This window comes from Palaemon carinicauda, chromosome 27 (assembly GCF_036898095.1).
Source record: "Palaemon carinicauda isolate YSFRI2023 chromosome 27, ASM3689809v2, whole genome shotgun sequence".
NCBI lineage: Eukaryota > Metazoa > Arthropoda > Malacostraca > Decapoda > Palaemonidae > Palaemon > Palaemon carinicauda.
Genome location: NC_090751.1, coordinates 24017544 through 24037344, shown reverse-complemented (window position 1 = coordinate 24037344; position 19801 = coordinate 24017544). Strand labels below are relative to the sequence as shown.

General features: G+C 44.6%; 1 protein-coding gene across 6 annotated transcripts in view; it reads left to right on the top strand.

Annotated features, from left to right (window-relative positions):
- LOC137620601 (uncharacterized) overlaps nt 1-19792 on the top strand; it is a 35524-nt gene extending 15732 nt beyond the window's left edge. Inside the window, exons 2-6 of one of the 6 annotated variants that reach the window (XR_011040084.1) lie at nt 2151-2423; nt 9189-9272; nt 10620-10707; nt 11157-11286; nt 18841-19792. Coding sequence is in view for 2 of the 6 variants with exons in the window: in XM_068350863.1 (XP_068206964.1) it covers nt 2202-2423; nt 9189-9272; nt 18841-18924 (390 nt within the window). In the remaining 4 variants the exon portion in view is untranslated. Of the gene's footprint in view, nt 1-2150; nt 2424-9188; nt 9273-10619; nt 10742-11156; nt 11287-18840 lie in introns of those variants that run through there. The other 5 variants (XR_011040083.1, XR_011040082.1, XR_011040081.1 and 2 more) reach the window with 5 other exon arrangements.
- The last annotated feature ends 9 nt before the right edge of the window (nt 19793-19801 follow it).

The following is a 19801-nucleotide window of genomic DNA, read 5'->3' as shown; positions in this document are numbered from 1 at the left end:
GCGACTATATGCAGAACGGTTTCCGGACCTTCTGCATCCCCTGACAGAACTCCCGGGAGAGCTTCTTCCACGACACAGGCTACTCAAACAACCACACTGCAACATCGCTTCGGCTCCACGCCTGGAGACACTACACCGCCTCCTTACAAAGAGGCACCCCGCAACAGTCGCGGAACAGAGGTCGTTTCACCTGTGATAGTCATCCGCAGGGGTCTACCAGGCGAAGTGGAGAGTCTTCTGTGGTTGGTGTCGTGGGAGAGGTTCCTCTTCCCTTGATGCCTCTACTCCAGCAATAACGGAGTTATTGCTTATCGGCGGGAGGAAACTCTTTTCCGCTCTCGGCAGTGAAGCTTATCGCTCAGCCTTTCCCTGGCCTTCAGGCTGAAAGGGATAGACTTTTGCCTTCCCGCTGGATCTTTCTTCGCTCATGCGAAGTTACGAACGTACCTGCCCCCAGTCGGAGTGAGACCTCCTCCATGGAGCGTGGTTCGGACTCTCAAGTCCCTTAAGAGATCTTCTTGCGAACCATTACGTCAGGCCTTTGATCGTCATCCGTCTTGGAAGATGGTGCTCCTACTCGCTCTGGCCTCGGCCAGTGTGTGTAAGCAACCTTCATGGTCTCGTACGACTCCGCCCTTTCAAGATTATAGGGGGAGGTAACATTCCGGTTCGCTCCTGAGTTGTTTTCTAGATTCAGAATCTTGGAGTCCCGGACCTTCGGTTCGACTCCTTCAAGATTTCGAGTCTCCGTTCTGTATCAGATGACCCAGACCTCCTTCTTGCCAGTAAAGGAACCGAGGGGTTATCTTTGAGAACAGCTGCAGTTTGTCCTCACGTGCAAGGCCGGTTTGGGAGCACAGGAAGGACGCAGGGGAGAGTCACCAGTATGCCCTTTCAGCCCGGATTCAAGGGCATTCATCTCGACCTGTATCCAGACCCTCCCCCGTCACGTCGCCCTACAGCCCACGATTTCGGATGCATCGCAACATCCCTCGCCTTCGAGTAATACTACTCTGTGACGCAGGTGCTACAAGCTGGAGTCTGGAAGCGTCTAGCGACCTTCGCAGCCCACTTCCTACAGGACGTGACCCGCAGGGGTACCGATACATTTCTATCACTCTGTGGTGGCTACACAACAGCTGGTCTAACCTCAGGCTCCTTTTTGGACAGGTAGCAGAAGGTTGAGGGCATTGTTACCAGGTTTTAGACTGCATGAACGGAAGAAGTACGTCTGGCCCTTACTTCTTTCTTCACCCTCCCCTCTACTGGGGAAAGCAGCATCCTGGTCTCTGCATAGCTGACCTCAAACCTCTGCAGGTAAACCATGCTTCCTTGTGTTCCAAGTATTGAGACAATACTGTCGCGTCCCCCATACCCTGACGAGGTGGTATTGGGAACGTCCTAACCCAGAGTTCCGTCTAGAACTCCAGGTCAACTGCCTAGGACGGGTCACACTTTCTTCCTTCACACACAAGCTTATGTAGGCCACACGTTTCCTTGCGGAGCAAGGAACTTGTGAGGTGCAGGGACTCCTTTTCTCGAGTGCGACTCACTCGGATTCTGAGTCCCCAGGTAAGCCAAAGCCAGTAAGGCTGGGGACTTAACACCCTTCTTAAGGGGTAAGTCACCCTATGTAAATAGCGTGGTTTGTATTTCGGTTACGGAACAAATGACAAATTTGGAGATAATTTGTATTCTTCCTAACCATACAAACCTTAGCTATTTACACATATTTGCACGCCAGCCCTGTCCCCCAAGTCAAGTCCTACCTCTAAGTGAAGTGAGACATTTCACCGGTGTGTGAGGGGGGTAGGGGTAGGAAGCTACCCCTCCTCTACCCCTGCTACGCTCAGGGGTAGTAAACCCTCGTTAAATTCTAATGGCTCGTCAATTTCAGCTACGCCGAAAGTAAACCCTATGTAAATATCTAAGGTTTGTATGGTTAGGAAAAATACAAATTATCTCCGAATTTGTCATATTCAAAATGCCCTTCCATCTCTAGGGATACTAATTTTTGACCCCCCCCCCCCCCACCTACTTGAAAAAAAAAATTATCCAACCCACAGCACTATAACATGACATAATTGATGAAATTAATTACCATTATTTCTGTTTCATTCACAAATCTTAGACTATTCTCTCTATTTCAGTCGTTTCTCAGAGAAGCAAATAAAGTCCAAAAGGCAATGGATTAAACATCGATGGCTTTACAAGTGAAGCAGAAGTCAACTTCGGTACTGGAAAACCTTCCAGTTGTAAGGGAGATTAATAGTTCAGTTTCTAAAGCCAACTGCTACGGGAGGAAAGGCACCACTCCAAATCCAAGATATGAATACAGTCAAGCCATTGATATCCTCTTATGCTATGATGCCATGTCTCATCCTATGCTACTTGATGGGTGCATCACCCAAGGTGCCATATTTGTAAGTGTGTCTTGTGTCCCACAAAGTTGCTGCAGGCTCCTTGTTCTCCTCCTACTCCTCTTGACTATTAGGAATTGCTGAGGAATGGACACTGTTGTTTACATCTTCATCTGTTGATTAGGCTATGGTATTATTTAGATTAATTCCTGCCCTCTATTACATTGCTGGGTCTCACATCCTATGGCTAACCATCAAAAATTCACTTCTAGATTACCTGGACAATAGTTACATTAAGAATTACTGAGCAACTTGCACTTAATTACAGTTTATACAACACTTTGTCATATATGACTATTGTACTGTAACAACAGGTCTCTCTCTCACCTTCTATCTGACTCCTTACTGAGTGTAGGGTATTGGTGTCATTACCTGTTAAAAGAAACAATAACAATGTCCTTAGCTAACTTAGGATACCATGCACTTAGCAAACTTATGATGCCATGCCTTTACCTAACTTAGGATGCCATGCCTTTACCTAACTTAGTAGGCCATGCCTTTACCTAACTTAGTAGGCCATGCCTTTACCTAGCTTAGGATGCCATGTCCTTAGCTAACTTATGATACCATGTCTTTACCTAACTTAGGATGCCATGTTCTTAGCTAACTTATGATACCATGTCTTTACCTAACTTAGGATGCCATGTTCTTAGCTAACTTATGATACCATGTCTTTACCTAACTTAGGATGCCATGTCCTTAGCTAACTTATGATACCATGTCTTTACCTAACTTAGGATGCCATGTTCTTAGCTAACTTAGGATGCCATGTCCTTAGCTAACTTATGATACCATGTCTTTACCTAACTTAGGATGCCATGTTCTTAGCTAACTTAGGATGCCATGTTCTTAGCTAACTTATGATACCATGTCTTTACCTAACTTAGGATGCCATGTTCTTAGCTAACTTATGATACCATGTCTTTACCTAACTTAGGATGCCATGTTCTTAGCTAACTTATGATACCATGTCTTTACCTAACTTAGGATGCCATGTCCTTAGCTAACTTATGATACCATGTCTTTACCTAACTTAGGATGCCATGTCCTTAGCTAACTTATGATACCATGTCTTTACCTAACTTAGGATGCCATGTTCTTAGCTAACTTAGGATGCCATGTCCTTAGCTAACTTATGATACCATGTCTTTACCTAACTTAGGATGCCATGTTCTTAGCTAACTTAGGATGCCATGTTCTTAGCTAACTTAGGATGCTTTGTTCTTACCTAGCTTAGGATGCTATGACCTTATCTAAGATGCCATGCTCTTCCTTAACTTAGGATGCCTTGCCCTTCCTTAATTTAGGAAGCCAAGCCCTTCCTTAACTTAGTATTCCAGGTCCTTACCTAATATAGGATACTATGTTTTTATCTTACATAAGATGCCATGTCCTTACCTTGACATAAGTGTCTTATCTGATTTGTTCCCATGCAAAATAGAAACCATTCTCCTTTAAATTGGTAAATTATTTTGGTGGAAGTTGGATGTCCATCAAATTCATTAATGATTCATTACCAGGGTAGTTAATTAAGGTGTGCCCATGGGTGAGTAGCCCTGCCTTACCAGCTGTTAGAGGAGCCTTGCTTTAAATTTCAGTTGCAATGGGTACGACGGACGTATCTTTGTACCATTATCCAAACTTTGAATATAACTTTCCTTGCAAGAAGTAAATGCTTGTTGATTGCTGTAGTGATGGATGTGAAGCTAGAATTTCTTACTTGGTGCGGAAAGGGTGGACGTTGCAGCAGATTCGTGAGTAAACGGGCTGTGCATCCACACACACTTCGCATCTTGTAGGGGGCATAACTGTACACTATCATCCCCATGATCAGAATGCAGGTCGTGGCCCCCTGTGTAGTGGCCAGCATATGCCATGAGGACAAAAACGAGAGTGAAGCCTTTGCTGGTACCTGTCTTGTCAATGGCCAAGGAAACACTGAAGAAATCTTTCACTTCTTCCATCTCCTCACTGGGTTCGTCTGATGCCACTGACCTTGGCTCGGTCACTGGGGAGTATGAGTCTGGAATAAGGAGTGGTGTTATCTGCATTAGCGAGCTTTCAAGTTCTGGTGGCGTTTGGGGTTCCCTAGTGTTTGCCACTCCCCATTGAAGGTTGCAGTCTCTTCCCCTGCCTTCATGTAGACTGTTGATGACAAGTTTGACCTAAGGAAGTTTTGATTTTCTTTAGATCTTTTAGGTAGTCTCTCCAAAACTTTATTGAGGTAGCTGGTAGCTAAGGCTACCTTTTTCCGATATCCGCTGGGTCAGTGTCTCCCGTGTTGAAAGGCCCGGTGGTTCCCCTATCATTAGTGACCCCTGTGGTGTTGCCTGTGGTAGCCCCTCCACCCAAAAGGACTGTTAAGGCTTGGTGACACCTATGCAAGCTTGAGATTAGGCGATAGGGTGAAAATTGTGTTACCCAGTGCTCAGAGCTACCAAGTTCTCCCCTGACCCAGTCACCCCTGTTTTGGCCACCCCTTCCCATAACCAATGCTGCTTCCGTAGCTTACTTCTGACCCAGCTTATTGGCCTGTCTTCTGTGAGAATGTTCCCAGTATTTGGTTCCTTCTCTGGAGGGAGTGTCGTCGTTGCTGGTTGCTCAGACCTCTGCTCCTCTGCTTACAGAGCTTTAAGTGGGAGTCTGGAAGAGGAAGAGATGTGCATGTTGTTCTGCTTCTTCAAGCTACTTGTCCTTGTCCTGTTGTTCTCTTAATTATGACTTTGTCTAAAGTGGAGGAGGAGGAGTAGGAAAAGGTCAAATTAGTCCTAGAATGTTAGCTGTAGTTGTAAGGAAAGGGCTCCTCAATGTGGTAGTGTTCTGTCCCATGCGCTTTCTATTCCTTGGTTAATGGAGGAGTTCTGGTGCCTTCCATTTACCTTCCTACGAGGAGGATTGACTTTGCTATTCCCTCCTCTTATTGCTCTCTTGCATACAATGGAAGACCAAGAGTTGGAGTGGTTTGAATTTTTTCCCATGCCTCGGGGCACGGGGTGTGGCTGTCCCCTTGCCTTGATCCGCAGAGAGAAGAGAAAGTGCTACTCATTCACTTTGTGATGATCTATCCAAGCTAAGGAATCTTTCCCTGTTTTGGTTGGCCCTTGATTACATTCCTTGGTCGGAGTGGTCATACTTGTGAATAGGGGAACTGAAGCACCAGAGCATCCTGCCACACCCTCTACCCTGCCTGGGCACGAGGGTGCTTGTGATTTGGCTGTACTGACAGAGGCAGACAATCCAGAGTCAGTGTTCATTCATAAACGTCCTCACACTTGTCCGTTAGTGCAAGGGACTTGGGTCCGCCTTTAGGGAAAACCTCAGTCATTGATTGGCACATCGGCGTCGTCCCTCAAAGTGGAGGCCATCCTTGGAGTTGCCTTGGTCAGATCTGGGTGATTATGCTCAGGATCAAGTCGACAATCAGATCTGCAGATCTGAGAACACTCGAGTCCATCTGGGCAAGTAAAATGTTGTTCCTCCCCACTCTGGGGCAAAGAAGGATCTCTGCACATTCTTTGCCAACTATTCAACCAGAATTGGGCAGCAGGATGAGGGAAGAGAGAGAGAAACACCACTGATACCAGTGTTGCTTCTCTAATCCTCCTCTGAGAAGAGGGATGTCTGGCTAGTCTTTGAGTAACCTGACACAGATATATGGCCAAACTGTGGTGGATAATCTCTTTCAGGACTGTTACTTAAATTTTGTGGCCCATAGCCCATTAATTTTAATGATCTTTCCCCTCCCCCTCACACTCTTTTGCATAGGGTTTTTATATGATCTTCCAATGTCACTGAAAAGCCTGGTCTTGCAAACAGAGGTGGAATGGATGTTCAAGAAGAATGCACTTGGAAGTCTTTTGGGACAAGTCTCGAGGCTAATGCAGTCAACTTTTCCTGGTGGAGAAGTCAACTGGGGGCTGGGAGCTGGTCCTCGACCTCGTTCTACTGAATAAGTTTGTTCTTAAACTTCAGCATGGAAATGATATGGCTTGAGGTGTGTTCCATCAGTGACGTAGACTTCATGCTTTCAGTGGTTCTAAAGGATATGTATTTCAAAGTACCCATTTATCAGTCCTTTCAGAAATACATTCCTCTCCGAAGTACATCTAACTGCCCCTTCATGGTATGGTGTACCAGTTCAAGATTCTGTGTACAGACTGAGTACAGTTCCTCCCGCATTCACTCGGGCTTCACCCTGGTGGAAGCTTGGGCGTATTCGTATGATACATCTTTCGAGGTATCTCAACAATTGACTGATCCCTGCCTCCTCCACGGGGAAGTTCCTATACGATCAAGATCGACTACTGTACTTGCATTTTGTTGTAATCGGGGGATTATGATAGATTGGGAAAGGTAGAGTATCATACCCTAACAGAGATTGAAGTACTTGGGTATGCTAATAGACATGTCAGCAGTGAAAGTCCTACCTTCAGACGATCGCTGATATTCCTGTCCTGGACAATACTCCCAGCTTGGCACTGGCAGTCTTCTCTGCCACCTTTACTTCGTGGGAAAGCTCATTCATCATGGGTGCCTTCATCAGGAATCCTTTCAGTTGTGTTTGGAGGATCATTGGACAGCCTACAAGGATCACCCAAACCTTTTTGATCCAGTTGAGCAGAAGGCTTGGAACAATTTTACCTGTCGGCTGAACGAGTAAAACCTTGCCGTAGCAGTCCCTTTAGACTCCCCACCTCCGGTCATGCAGCTGTTCTCTTGATACAGCAAAGGAGAGTAACCCAGTTGTCTCAATAGTGTTGTCATAATAGACACATCTACGTGGTATTCTGGAAAGGCAGGAAGTGTTTCTTGCCCTGCAAGCATTCCAAGAATGTTGAGGGGGCACATGATAGTATTTGAGCAACTACACGATTGTAGCCTATGCCATCAAGTAAAGGGCATGGTTTTGTGCTGCCTTTACTGCCTGATGAAGCAGATACACATTCTGAGAGCCATTTAATACCTTAGTTGTCAGCAAGAGGAATGTACTAGCAGATATACCCAGTTACTAAGGCAGGTTGTAGTGTTGGTATGGTCTCTGCATCTATGCATAGCAGTAAAGCTTTGTGTTCCTTGTGGATTTCAGAGGTTCAACCTATTTTCCATAGGGTGAAACAGGAACTCCGATGTTTTGTTTCCCTGTTCCCCGTCTAACATCATTCCATGAGATCATCTGAAGGCCTAAGCCTTTCCTCTGTTCAGTCTACTCCCCCCCTTATTGATCAACTGAGTGTTGGTTACGCTAAGCCTTAGGATGACCTTGGTGGATCCCAGATAGCAATATGTCAAGTGGTATCTTGATCTGTTAACACATTAATTGAGTTGCCTATAGATTTACCCAAGAGATTATGTATGATCTCCTCAGAGTGAAAGGCTTTTTGTGAGGTACTGCCAGGTGTCTAGATACCTGCGATGGTCTTCTTCAGCTGTCTACCAGGGAAATGGAGCCATCCCCATTGATTGTTATAAGGGTTACTTCTCCAGTTTGAAAATCTCTTGTACAAAGTATGGATATTCTCATTTTCCTTCGCCTTGAGTAAGATCTTCCAACTAAAGGGTATAGACCTCTCCTCCTTGGAGCTGTCTTTGCTTATGAGGAGCACCAATAGTCTTCCCCAACCAAGGACCTCAGAACCCTGAAATTGGATGTGACCACAGTTCTCAAAGCTGTTACTTGCATCCTGTTTTAGCCTTTGATGTTTTGAGATGAGACCTGGACCAGAAAACTGTCTTGGCATCAGCAAAGAGAGTTAGTGAGTCTCTCTTTTAAGTCACCCTACTGAGGCGGGATGGAGGTCTCTTGAGAGTTTGCACCAAAGTTCATGGTCAAACCCAGAACCTATCAGCAGACAACCCTGATACAAAACCTGCTCCATAAACACTGTACGTGAAGCTTCTGGTGCCATCCGAGAGGAGAAGCTTTGTCCCGTGAGGGCAATGCAGTACTGTCTGAAGAGGACTTGGCACCTTAGGCCCGACTGTTGGCACCTCTTCCTTAGCACTGGCAGCAATAAGAAAGAAATGTCTAGGAACACTGTATCTTTCTAGTTTCAAGAGACGTTCCAAAGAGTGTATTCCTCGTCTGACGAGAGTAGAGGCTGCAGCTAGGATCATAGCTCATGAAGTCAGGGGTTTTCACCCCACTCTTGCCTTTAGGAGAAACTTGTCAGTGGACAAAGTGTTGAAGGACTTTCTGGAAAAGGCAGACCACCTTCACACCCTTTTACGTGCCATTATAGCTTTGCTTAAGACATTCCGCATTGTAAAGGACTCTGGGTATGTAGGCTATAGCTAGGAAAGATTTATAGTTTTGCTAGAAAGTTCTCCAATAATTTTCATACTTCAGCAATTTTATTTCCATGTTTATTTTCATTTACCAAGACATTTTTAAATTTTCCTCTCATTTTCATAGAACTAAAAGAAAAAGAAAATTTTAGAAATTATAATTAGTTGACAAAAATATTGATAAAATTTTAATTCCTTGATTAGTTCACCATGGGTTGTGTTGACTAGCCATTACAATATCTCCCCCCTCCCCTTTTTTTTTTTCTCTGTGATCATGATAATTTTCAGAATAATACTATGAAGTTTCATACAGTAAAGGAAGGCTTAAGTGGCATGAGACCCATCCATAAGCAAGGGCATGACATCATGATGAAAAATCTCCAAAAATTGATAATGAGCCCTTATTGTTTTGTCTAACAAGTGAACTTTAGGTATCACTAAAAAAGGTATTTGCAGATTTTTTCATATATATATTTTTTTCAGATGAAGTCCTCATTGTTTGGAGTAGCTTGTGCAGTTGCCAGTTCTGATAGTTCGTATACCAGCGGATGTCTAATAATGTCACGAGTAAGTTCTCTTATGACTGTAGATATTTGAACCGCGCTTCCATTCGAAGCGGCTCTTAACTAAAGGTGCTCCCTTTTAGTTATCCCAGCCATGAAACTTCATTCTGTTTGTGAAATTAAAAGTGACATTTTCCTTTGTTGATAGTGGAAATATCTAATGAATGACAAAGTAAGTTAATCAACATTTAAGTTACAAGGAAACTAGCTTATAATTATTTCTTCACATTTAGGCTACTTTTTCCTAATATTTTAAGCCTATGCTTCTTCCCTTGCTGCCTCTAAATGGCCATATCTGTCCCAGAAATGTCTTCGAAAGGAAAAAGAAATAGGGTAGAAGAGTAGGCCCCTTCATTGATGATCTTTGCTGCTTTAAGATGACATTTACAATAAATGAGGGTCTCTCTCTCTCTCTCTCTCTCTCTCTCTCTCTCTCTCTCTCTCTCTCTCTCTCTCTCTCTCTCTCTCTCTCTCTCTCTCTCTCTCTCTCTCTCTCTCTCTCTCATATTTTAGCATTCTACTGTATTTGTAATCCAGTTTTTTATTTTTTTTCATGCTTCAACTGTGGAGTTTACTCCTATGAAGCATGGGTTCTCCCAGGACTGTGCTGGGCCTTCAGGTACAAACTGATAGATGAGAAAGTAACACAAAGTTCTGTTCATTATTCAACTTTTATAGTAAGTGTCTGAAGGTATACATAAAACAGGATAACTACCTCGGTAAACCTGGGATGGAATGATGGTTCTAGAGCTTATTTAGTTGCTAATAACCATGTTACAGATGTTCTTAAATGCACTTGACCCACCTGTAAACTATTTGAAATATTTTCTATTTTTAGAATCTAAACAGAGCTACTTATAGATTTCACAAGAATAGTTAGAGGAGCTTCAAATATTTTTCCTTTTTACAGCTAGAATTTGTACTTACAGTATAAGTTCACTACATTAGCAATCAGAAAAGTCTTCAGCTTCTTGTCTAGTGGGAATGTTATAGGCTATAGTCTTGGGGCTGCATATTCAAAAGCTCTAGAACTTACATTAGTGGTACATATTGACTCTTAATAACTTGAAAGCATATGTAACTATTCTCTCGTACCAAGAAGATTCATTGGCAGCATATGTAGAAATTGTCTTAGATATGTTGGTCTTCCAGTTCTAATAGCATGAAGAGTCGGTGAACCTGTCTTGGCCCTACTCTAATGCTATTTACTTAGTCTAGGAATAATCCTTTCTCATGGTAGGACACATTTAATAAATCTTGCTCTTTTATTTATTGTTTAGTAATTTCAAATGTTGCAGTTATTACAGAAGCCAATCCTTGTAATAGCAGTTAAACATAATTTTCTTTACAGAATATTCATCATTGTACTTACAAAAGCAGTGTTTCCAAGGTGATATCCAGCTATGAGCACCGAGACTGAGACAGATTACAGTCAAGTGGTAAAAAGTGATCATTGCTATAGTTGTGTTATGGTAACTATCTAGGAATTTTAATTGAAAGTTTCACTTTTTCTGAAATGATAGGTTTCATGGAAGGTTTCTGTTTGAGTTCGTATTCTTGCTCAAGATTCCATTGAATTTGTTTGTTGTATTTGGTAATACTGAACATTCTCGTGTTTACACTGACACGGGGTATTTTTTAAGTATTGACACCAGAATTGATTTAGAAATAGAAATAAAAGATCGTATTCTTTGTTTGTTGAATTTGTTAATACATTCTCGTGTTCACACTGTGACACAGGGTATTTTTTATTAAATATTGACACCAGAATTAATTTAGAAATAGAAATAAAGGTTTATAGCCTCTGTGTGATACCCTTACATTTTGATAGTCATGAAATTAATTGAATGGAAAAATTGAGAAAATATTATTGACATTGTTTTTTTAGGACAAAATACTCTCGGCAATAGAATTTCAACATTTAGGAGATCTTGAATTTAGAAAGTGGTGTTGTGAATGAACTTTCTCGTCAGATATTGAGGACCAGCATGATCATCATACAGTATATTAAACTGAAGGTGAGCAGCTTGATTAAGAGATAATCCAAATACTGAATGACAGGAAATCCTCTCTCTCTCTCTCTCTCTCTCTCTCTCTCTCTCTCTCTCTCTCTCTCTCTCTCTCTCTCTCTCTCTCTCTCTCTCTCTCTCTCTCTTGCTGTCCTCTCTCAATCTTTCACTCCCTTACCATCTCACTCCCTCACTCTTGCTGTCCTCTTTATCTCACACTCCCTTGCCTTGGCCTCTCTTCATCTCTCACTCCCTTGTCTTGCCCTCTCTTTATCTCTCACTCTCTTGTCTTGCCCTCTCTTTATCTCTCACTCTCTTGTCTTGCCCTCTCTTTATCTCTCACTCCCCTGCCTTGCCCTCTTTATTTCTCACTCCCCTGCCTTGCCCTCTTTATTTCTCACTCCCCTGCCTTTCCCTCTCTTTATCTCTCAGTCCCCTGCCTTGCCCTCTCTCTCACTCCTGCCTTGCCCTCTCTCTCACTCCTGCCTTGCCCCCTCTCTCACTCCTGCCTTGCCCTCTCTCTCACTCTCCTGCCTTGCCCTCTTTCTCTCTCACCCCCTTGCCCTCCTTATTTCTCACTCCCTTGCCCTTTCTATCTCTCACCCCCTTGGCCTCTTAATCTTTCACTCCCTTGCCCTTTCAATCTTTGACTCCCTTGCCATCTCAATCTCTCGTGCCCTCACTCTCTTGCTGTCCTCTCTTTATATCTCACTCCATTGCCTTGCCCTCTCTTTATCTCACTCCCTTGCCTTGCCCTCTCTTTACCTCTCACTGTCTTGCCTTGCCCTCTCTTTACCTCTCACTGCCTTGCCTTGCCCTCTTTATCTTTAACTGTCTTGCCTTGCCCTCTTTATCCCACTACCTTGCCTTGCCCTCTTTATCCCACTACCTTGCCTTGCCCTCTTTATCTCCTACTGTCTTGCCTTGCCTTCTTTTTCTCCTACTGTCTTGCCTTGCCCTCTCTTTTATCTCTCACTGTCTTGCATTGCCCCCTCTATATATCTCACTCCCTTGCCTTGCCCTCTCCTTATCTCACTGTCTTGCATTGCCCCCTCTATATATCTCACTCCCTTGCCTTGCCCTTGTTTTATCTCTCACTGTCTTGCCTTGCCCTCTTTTTATCTCTCACTGTCTTGCCTTGCCCTCTCTCTATCTCTCACTGTCTTGCCTTGCCCTCTTTTTATCTCTCACTGTCTTGCCTTGCCCCCTCTTTATTTCTCACTCCCTTGCCTTGCCCTCTCTTTCTCTCTCACTCCCTTGCCTTGCCCTCTCTTTATCTCTCACTGTCTTGCCTTGCCCTCTTCATCTCCTACTGTCTTGCCTTGCCCTCTCTTTATCTCTCACTGTCTTGCCTTGCCCTCTCTTTATCGCTCACTGTCTTGCCTTGCCCTCTTTATCTCCTACTGTCTTGCCTTGCCCTCTTTATCTCCTACTGTCTTGCCTTGCCCTCTTTTTATCTCTCACTGTCTTGCCTTGCCCTCTTTTTATCTCTCACTGTCTTGCCTTGCCCCCTCTTTATTTCTCACTCCCTTGCCTTGCCCTCTCTTTGTCTCTCACTGTCTTGCCTTGCCCTCTCTTTATCTCTCACTGTCTTGCCTTGCCCTCTCTTTATCTCTCACTGTCTTGCCTTGCCCTCTCTTTATCTCTCACTGTCTTGCCTTGCCCTCTTTTTATCTTCTACTGTCTTGCCTTGCCCTCGTTTTATCTCTTACTGTCTTGCCTTGCCCTCTTTTTATCTCTCACTCTCTTGCCTTGCCCTCTTTTTATCTCTCACTGTCGTGCCTTGCCCCCTCTTTATCTCACTCCCTTGTCTTGCCCTCTCTTTATCTCTCACTCCCTCGCCTTTCCGTTTCTTTATCTCACTGTCTTGCCTTGCCCTCGTTTTATCTCTCACTGTCTTGCCTTGCCCTCTTTTTATCTCTCCCTGTCGTGCCTTGCCCCCTCTTTATCTCACTCCCTTGTCTTGCCCTCTCTTTATCTCTCACTCCCCTGCCTTTCCCTCTTTATTTCTCACTCCCCTGCCTTTCCCTCTCTTTATCTCTCACTCCTGCCTTGCCCTCTCTCTCACTCCTGCCTTGCCCCCTCTCTCACTCCTGCCTTGCCCTCTCTCTCACTCTCCTGCCTTGCCCTCTTTCTCTCTCACCCCCTTGCCCTCCTTATTTCTCACTCCCTTGCCTTTCTATCTCTCACCCCCTTGGCCTCTTAATCTTTCACTCCCTTGCCCTTTCAATCTTTGACTCCCTTGCCCTTTCAATCTTTGACTCCCTTGCCATCTCAATCTCTCGTGCCCTCACTCTCTTGCTGTCCTCTCTTTATATCTCACTCCATTGCCTTGCCCTCTCTTTATCTCACTCCCTTGCCTTGCCCTCTCTTTACCTCTCACTGTCTTGCCTTGCCCTCTCTTTACCTCTCACTGTCTTGCCTTGCCCTCTCTTTACCTCTCACTGCCTTGCCTTGCCCTCTTTATCTTTACCTGTCTTGCCTTGCCCTCTTTATCCCACTACCTTGCCCTGCCCTCTTTATCTCCTACTGTCTTGCCTTGCCTTCTTTTTCTCCTACTGTCTTGCCTTGCCCTCTCTTTTATCTCTCACTGTCTTGCATTGCCCCCTCTATATATCTCACTCCCTTGCCTTGCCCTCTCCTTATCTCTCACTGTCTTGCCTTGCCCTCTTTTTATCTCTCACTGTCTTGCCTTGCCCTCTCTTTATCTCTCACTGTCTTGCCTTGCCCCCTCTTTATTTCTCACTCCCTTGCCTTGCCCTCTCTTTATCTCTCACTCCCTTGCCTTGCCCTCTTTATCTCTCACTGTCTTGCCTTGCCCTCTTTATCTCCTACTGTCTTGCCTTGCCCTCTCTTTATCTCTCACTGTCTTGCCTTGCCCTCTCTTTATCTCTCACTGTCTTGCCTTGCCCTCTTTATCTCCTACTGTCTTGCCTTGCCCTCTCTTTATCTCCTACTGTCTTGCCTTGCCCTCTCTTTATCTCTTACTGTCTTGCTTTGCCCTCTCTTTATCTCTTACTGTCTTGCCTTGCCTTCTCTTTATCTATCACTGTCTTGCCTTGCCCTCTCTTTATCTCTCCCTGTCTTGCCTTGCCCCCTCTATATATCTCACTCCCTTGCCTTGCCCCCTCTATATATCTCACTCCCTTGCCTTGCCCTCTCCTTATCTCTCACTGTCTTGCCTTGCCCCCTCCTTATCTCTCACTGTCTTGCCTTGCCCTCGTATTATCTCTCACTGTCTTGCCTTGCCCTCTTTTTTATCTCTCACTGTCTTGCCTTGCCCTCTTTTTATCTCTCTGTCTTGCCTTGCCCCCTCTTTATTTCTCACTCCCTTGCCTTGCCCTCTCTTTATCTCTCACTGTCTTGCCTTGCCCTCTCTTTATCTCTCACTGTCTTGCCTTGCCCTCTCTTTATCTCTCACTGTCTTGCCTTGCCCTCGTTTTATCTCCTACTGTCTTGCCTTGCCCTCGTTTTATCTCCTACTGTCTTGCCTTGCCCTCGTTTTATCTCCTACTGTCTTGCCTTGCCCTCGTTTTATCTCTCACTGTCTTGCCTTGCCCTCGTTTTATATCTCACTGTCTTGCCTTGCCCTCTTTTTATCTCTCACTGTCTTGCTTTGCCCTCTTTTTATCTCTCTCTGTCGTGCCTTGCCCTCTTTTTATCTCTCACTGTCTTGCCTTGCCCTCTCTTTATCTCTCACTGTCTTGCCTTGCCCTCTCTTTATCTCTCACTGTCTTGCCTTGCCCTCTCTTTATCTCTCACTGTCTTGCCTTGCCCTCGTTTTATCTCTCACTGTCTTGCCTTGCCCTCTTTTTATCTCTCACTGTCTTGCCTTGCCCTCTTTTTATCTCTCTCTGTCGTGCCTTGCCCTCTTTTTATCTCTCTCTGTCGTGCCTTGCCCTCGTTTTATCTCTCACTGTCTTGCCTTGCCCTCTTTTTATCTCTCACTGTCTTGCCTTGCCCTCTTTTTATCTCTCTCTGTCGTGCCTTGCCCTCTTTTTATCTCTCACTGTCTTGCCTTGCCCTCTCTTTATCTCTCACTGTCTTGCTTTGCCCTCTCTTTATCTCTCACTGTCTTGCCTTGCCCTCTCTTTATCTCTCACTGTCTTGCCTTGCCCTCGTTTTATCTCCTACTGTCTTGCCTTGCCCTCGTTTTATCTCCTACTGTCTTGCCTTGCCCTCGTTTTATCTCTCACTGTCTTGCCTTGCCCTCGTTTTATATCTCACTGTCTTGCCTTGCCCTCTTTTTATCTCTCACTGTCTTGCCTTGCCCTCTTTTTATCTCTCTCTGTCGTGCCTTGCCCCCTCTTTATCTCACTCCCTTGTCTTGCCCTCTCTTTATCTCTCACTCCCTCGCCTTTCCGTTTCTTTATCTCACTGTCTTGCCTTGCCCTTGTTTTATCTCTCACTGTCTTGCCTTGCCCTCGTTTTATCTCTCACTGTCTTGCCTTGCCCTCTTTTTATCTCTCACTGTCTTGCCTTGCCCTCTTTTTATCTCTCACTGTCTTGCCTTGCCCTCTCTTTATCTCTCACTGTCTTGCCTTGCCCTCGTTTTATCTCCTACTGTCTTGCCTTGCCCTCGTTTTATCTCCTACTGTCTTGCCTTGCCCTCGTTTTATCTCTCACTGTCTTGCCTTGCCCTCGTTTTATATCTCACTGTCTTGCCTTGCCCTCTTTTTATCTCTCACTGTCTTGCCTTGCCCTCTTTTTATCTCTCTCTGTCGTGCCTTGCCCCCTCTTTATCTCACTCCCTTGTCTTGCCCTCTCTTTATCTCTCACTCCCTCGCCTTTCCGTTTCTTTATCTCACTGTCTTGCCTTGCCCTCGTTTTATCTCTCACTGTCTTGCCTTGCCCTCGTTTTATCTCTCACTGTCTTGCCTTGCCCTCTTTTTATCTCTCACTGTCGTGCCTTTTCCCCTCTTTATTTCACTCCCTTGTCTTGCCCTCTCTTTATCTCTCACTGTCTTGCCTTGCCCTCTCTTTATCTCTCACTGTCTTGCCTTGCCCTCTTTATCTCCTACTGTCTTGCCTTGCCCTCTCTTTATCTCCTACTGTCTTGCCTTGCCCTCTCTTTATCTCTTACTGTCTTGATTTGCCCTCTCTTTATCTCTTACTGTCTTGCCTTGCCTTCTCTTTATCTCTCACTGTCTTGCCTTGCCCTCTCTTTATCTCCTACTGTCTTGCCTTGCCCTCTCTTTATCTCTTACTGTCTTGATTTGCCCTCTCTTTATCTCTCACTGTCTTGCCTTGCCCTCTCTTTATCTCTCCCTGTCTTGCCTTGCCCCCTCTATATATCTCACTCCCTTGCCTTGCCCCCTCTATATATCTCACTCCCTTGCCTTGCCCTCTCCTTATCTCTCACTGTCTTGCCTTGCCCCCTCCTTATCTCTCACTGTCTTGCCTTGCCCTCGTATTATCTCTCACTGTCTTGCCTTGCCCTCTTTTTATCTCTCACTGTCTTGCCTTGCCCCCTCTTTATTTCTCACTCCCTTGCCTTGCCCTCTCTTTATCTCTCACTGTCTTGTCTTGCCCTCTCTTTATCTCTCACTGTCTTGCCTTGCCCTCTCTTTATCTCTCACTGTCTTGCCTTGCCCTCTCTTTATCTCTCACTGTCTTACCTTGCCCTCGTTTTATCTCCTACTGTCTTGCTTTGCCCTCGTTTTATCTCCTACTGTCTTGCCTTGCCCTCGTTTTATCTCCTACTGTCTTGCCTTGCCCTCGTTTTATCTCTCACTGTCTTGCCTTGCCCTCGTTTTATATCTCACTGTCTTGCCTTGCCCTCTTTTTATCTCTCACTGTCTTGCCTTGCCCTCTTTTTATCTCTGTCGTGCCTTGCCCCCTCTTTATCTCACTCCCTTGTCTTGCCCTCTCTTTATCTCTCACTCCCTCGTCTTTCCGTTTCTTTATCTCACTGTCTTGCCTTGCCCTTGTTTTATCTCTCACTGTCTTGCCATGCCCTCTTTTTATCTCTCACTGTCGTGCCTTGCCCCCTCTTTATCTCACTCCCTTGTCTTGCCCTCTCTTTATCTCTCACTCCCTCGCCTTTCCGTTTCTTTATCTCACTGTCTTGTTTGCCCTCGTTTTATCTCTCACTGTCTTGCCTTGCCCCCTCTTTATTTCTCACTCCCTTGCCTTGCCCTCTCTTTATCTCTCACTCCCTCGCCTTTCCGTTTCTTTATCTCACTGTCTTGCCTTGCCCGCGTCTTATCTCTCACTGTCTTGCCTTGCCCTCTCTTGATCTCTCACTCCCTCGTCTTGCCCTCTCTTTTTATCTCTCATTGCCCTCTCTTGATCTCTCACTCCCTCGTCTTGCCCTCTCTTTTTATCTCTCACTCCCTTGCCTTGCTCTCTTTATCTCACTGTCTTGTCTTGCCCTCTCCTTATCTCTCACTGTCTTGCCTTGCCCTCTCCTTATCTCTCACTGTCTTGCCTTGCCCTCGTCTCATCTCTCTCTGTCTTGCCTTGCCCTCTCTTTATCTCTCACTCCCTCGCCTTTCCGTTTCTTTATCTCACTGTCTTGCCTTGCCCTCTCTTTATTTCTCTCTGTCTTGCCTTGCCCTCTCTCTCTCACTCCCTTGCCTTGCCCTGCCCTTTCTTTATCTCACTCCCTTGCCCTCTTTATTTCTCACTCATTTGCCTTTGTCTCTTTATTTCTCTCCCTTGCCTTGTCCTCTTTGTGACTCCCTTGTATTGCTCTCTCTCTATCTTTCACTCCCCTGCCTTGCCCCCTCTTTATCTGTCACTCCCTTGCCCTTTCAATCTCTCATGCCCTTATTCTCTTGCTGTCCTCTCTCAATATCTCACTTAATTACCTTGCCCTATCTTTTTATCTCTCACTCCCTTGCCTTGCCCTCTTTCTCTCTCACTGTCTGGCCTTGCCCTCTCTTTCTCTCACTATTTGGCCCTTGCCCTCTCTTTCTCTCACTGTTTGGCCCTTGCCCTCTCCATCTCACTGTCTGGCCCTTGCCCTCTCTTCATCTCACTGTCTGGCCCTTGCCCTCTCTTCATCTCACTGTCTGGCCCTTGCCCTCTCTTCATCTCACTGTCTGGCCCTTGCCCTCTCATTGTCTCCTACTGTCTTGCCTTGCCCCCTCTCATTGTTTCCTACGGTCTTGCCTTGCCCCCTCTCATTCTGTCACTCCCTTCACCTTGCCAGTTCTTGCCTTGCCCTCTGTGACTTGTCACTTTATTGCTATACTGTACATTTTTGCCCTCCGCTGTTAGTATTAGGTTTCTTGTCAATATTTAGTATTACTTTCTACAGACTTTTTCTACAACGATTGAATTTGGAAAAAGATCACTTATGAATTTGGCCTGCTTACTAGAGTGAAATTTTTAATTTAGAAGTAAATCTCACATAATTCACTCTTGCAGTGGAGGTTCTTAAATTAGATCCTTTTTGGTTATTTTCCTATTATTTTACAGATATGGGTAATGAAATTATGGGTTTTTTTTTTTTTTTTTTTTTTTAGATAATTTAATTTCATTTACTACATTTGTGATGCCAGCCTGTTGGAAATGATAGATAAAATGTTAGAATTGAAGCATTATTTTTATCTACAGGAAGGAAGCCAAGATAATCAAGCCGGAGATGTTGTCTTCTTCCATAACCAAAGAAAGGATGAGAAACCCACTGGGCGAGGATGAGAAACCCACTGGGCGACTATTTGCGTAGCAGATCATTTTAGTGGCACGAGTGAAGTGTTACATCCCAGAAAAAAGAAAAAATTGTAAAAACCCTCTCTCTATTGAGAGATGATGGTCCAAACTGCACAAAGAGGATATATGGTCTTCACTCTATTCACTGGAAAGAGTTGATAGTTTTGAAGTTCAAGTTAATATGTCTTGTCACCATGAATAGTAAAAAGTAAGTTTATTTGCTAGTACATAGTCTTTCACTGCTTTTAATCACCAACGTCATTTCTGCTATTTTCTTCACGTCCAAGTGTATAAGAGCTAAGAGTTGAAGATGTGTCAAGACTTCATTTCCATTAATGGCTGCATAATTTTCAGTGCTTGGAACCACAGGAGCCTCTATGATTAATGGAGTAATTTCAGTGTGAGGGTATGGGGATTACTGGCAAGAGAAAGTATTATTAGATAAATAGAATCCTTCAGCAGTAGTAGAGAATGTTGTTTCCTATCTTTTCAGTGCGAGAAACTTCTTCGCTGGCAAGAGTTGAAGTATTAGATGTATCAAATCCTCGCCTACATAAATGAAATATAATTACCCCGTCTTCTCTTTTGTGATGTATTACAACTGATTCAAGCCATTTTGCGCAAGGGGCATTGGAATCAAGCGTCCTCTGTTTCACTCAATTGAATGATACTCGGTATGCCCTTGCTGAACCTGCTTCTTCTGGGAGGACATGATCGTGAAAGCCATTCCTTACCAGCATGGATGCCAACTCCCTCATGGTCCAATTTGTGGAAAACTTCAAGCACATCTAAAGTGACAGATCATAAAGTACCATTTTTGCAATGCCAAAGATGAATTAATATTGTGGTCAGGCTTCACTATTAG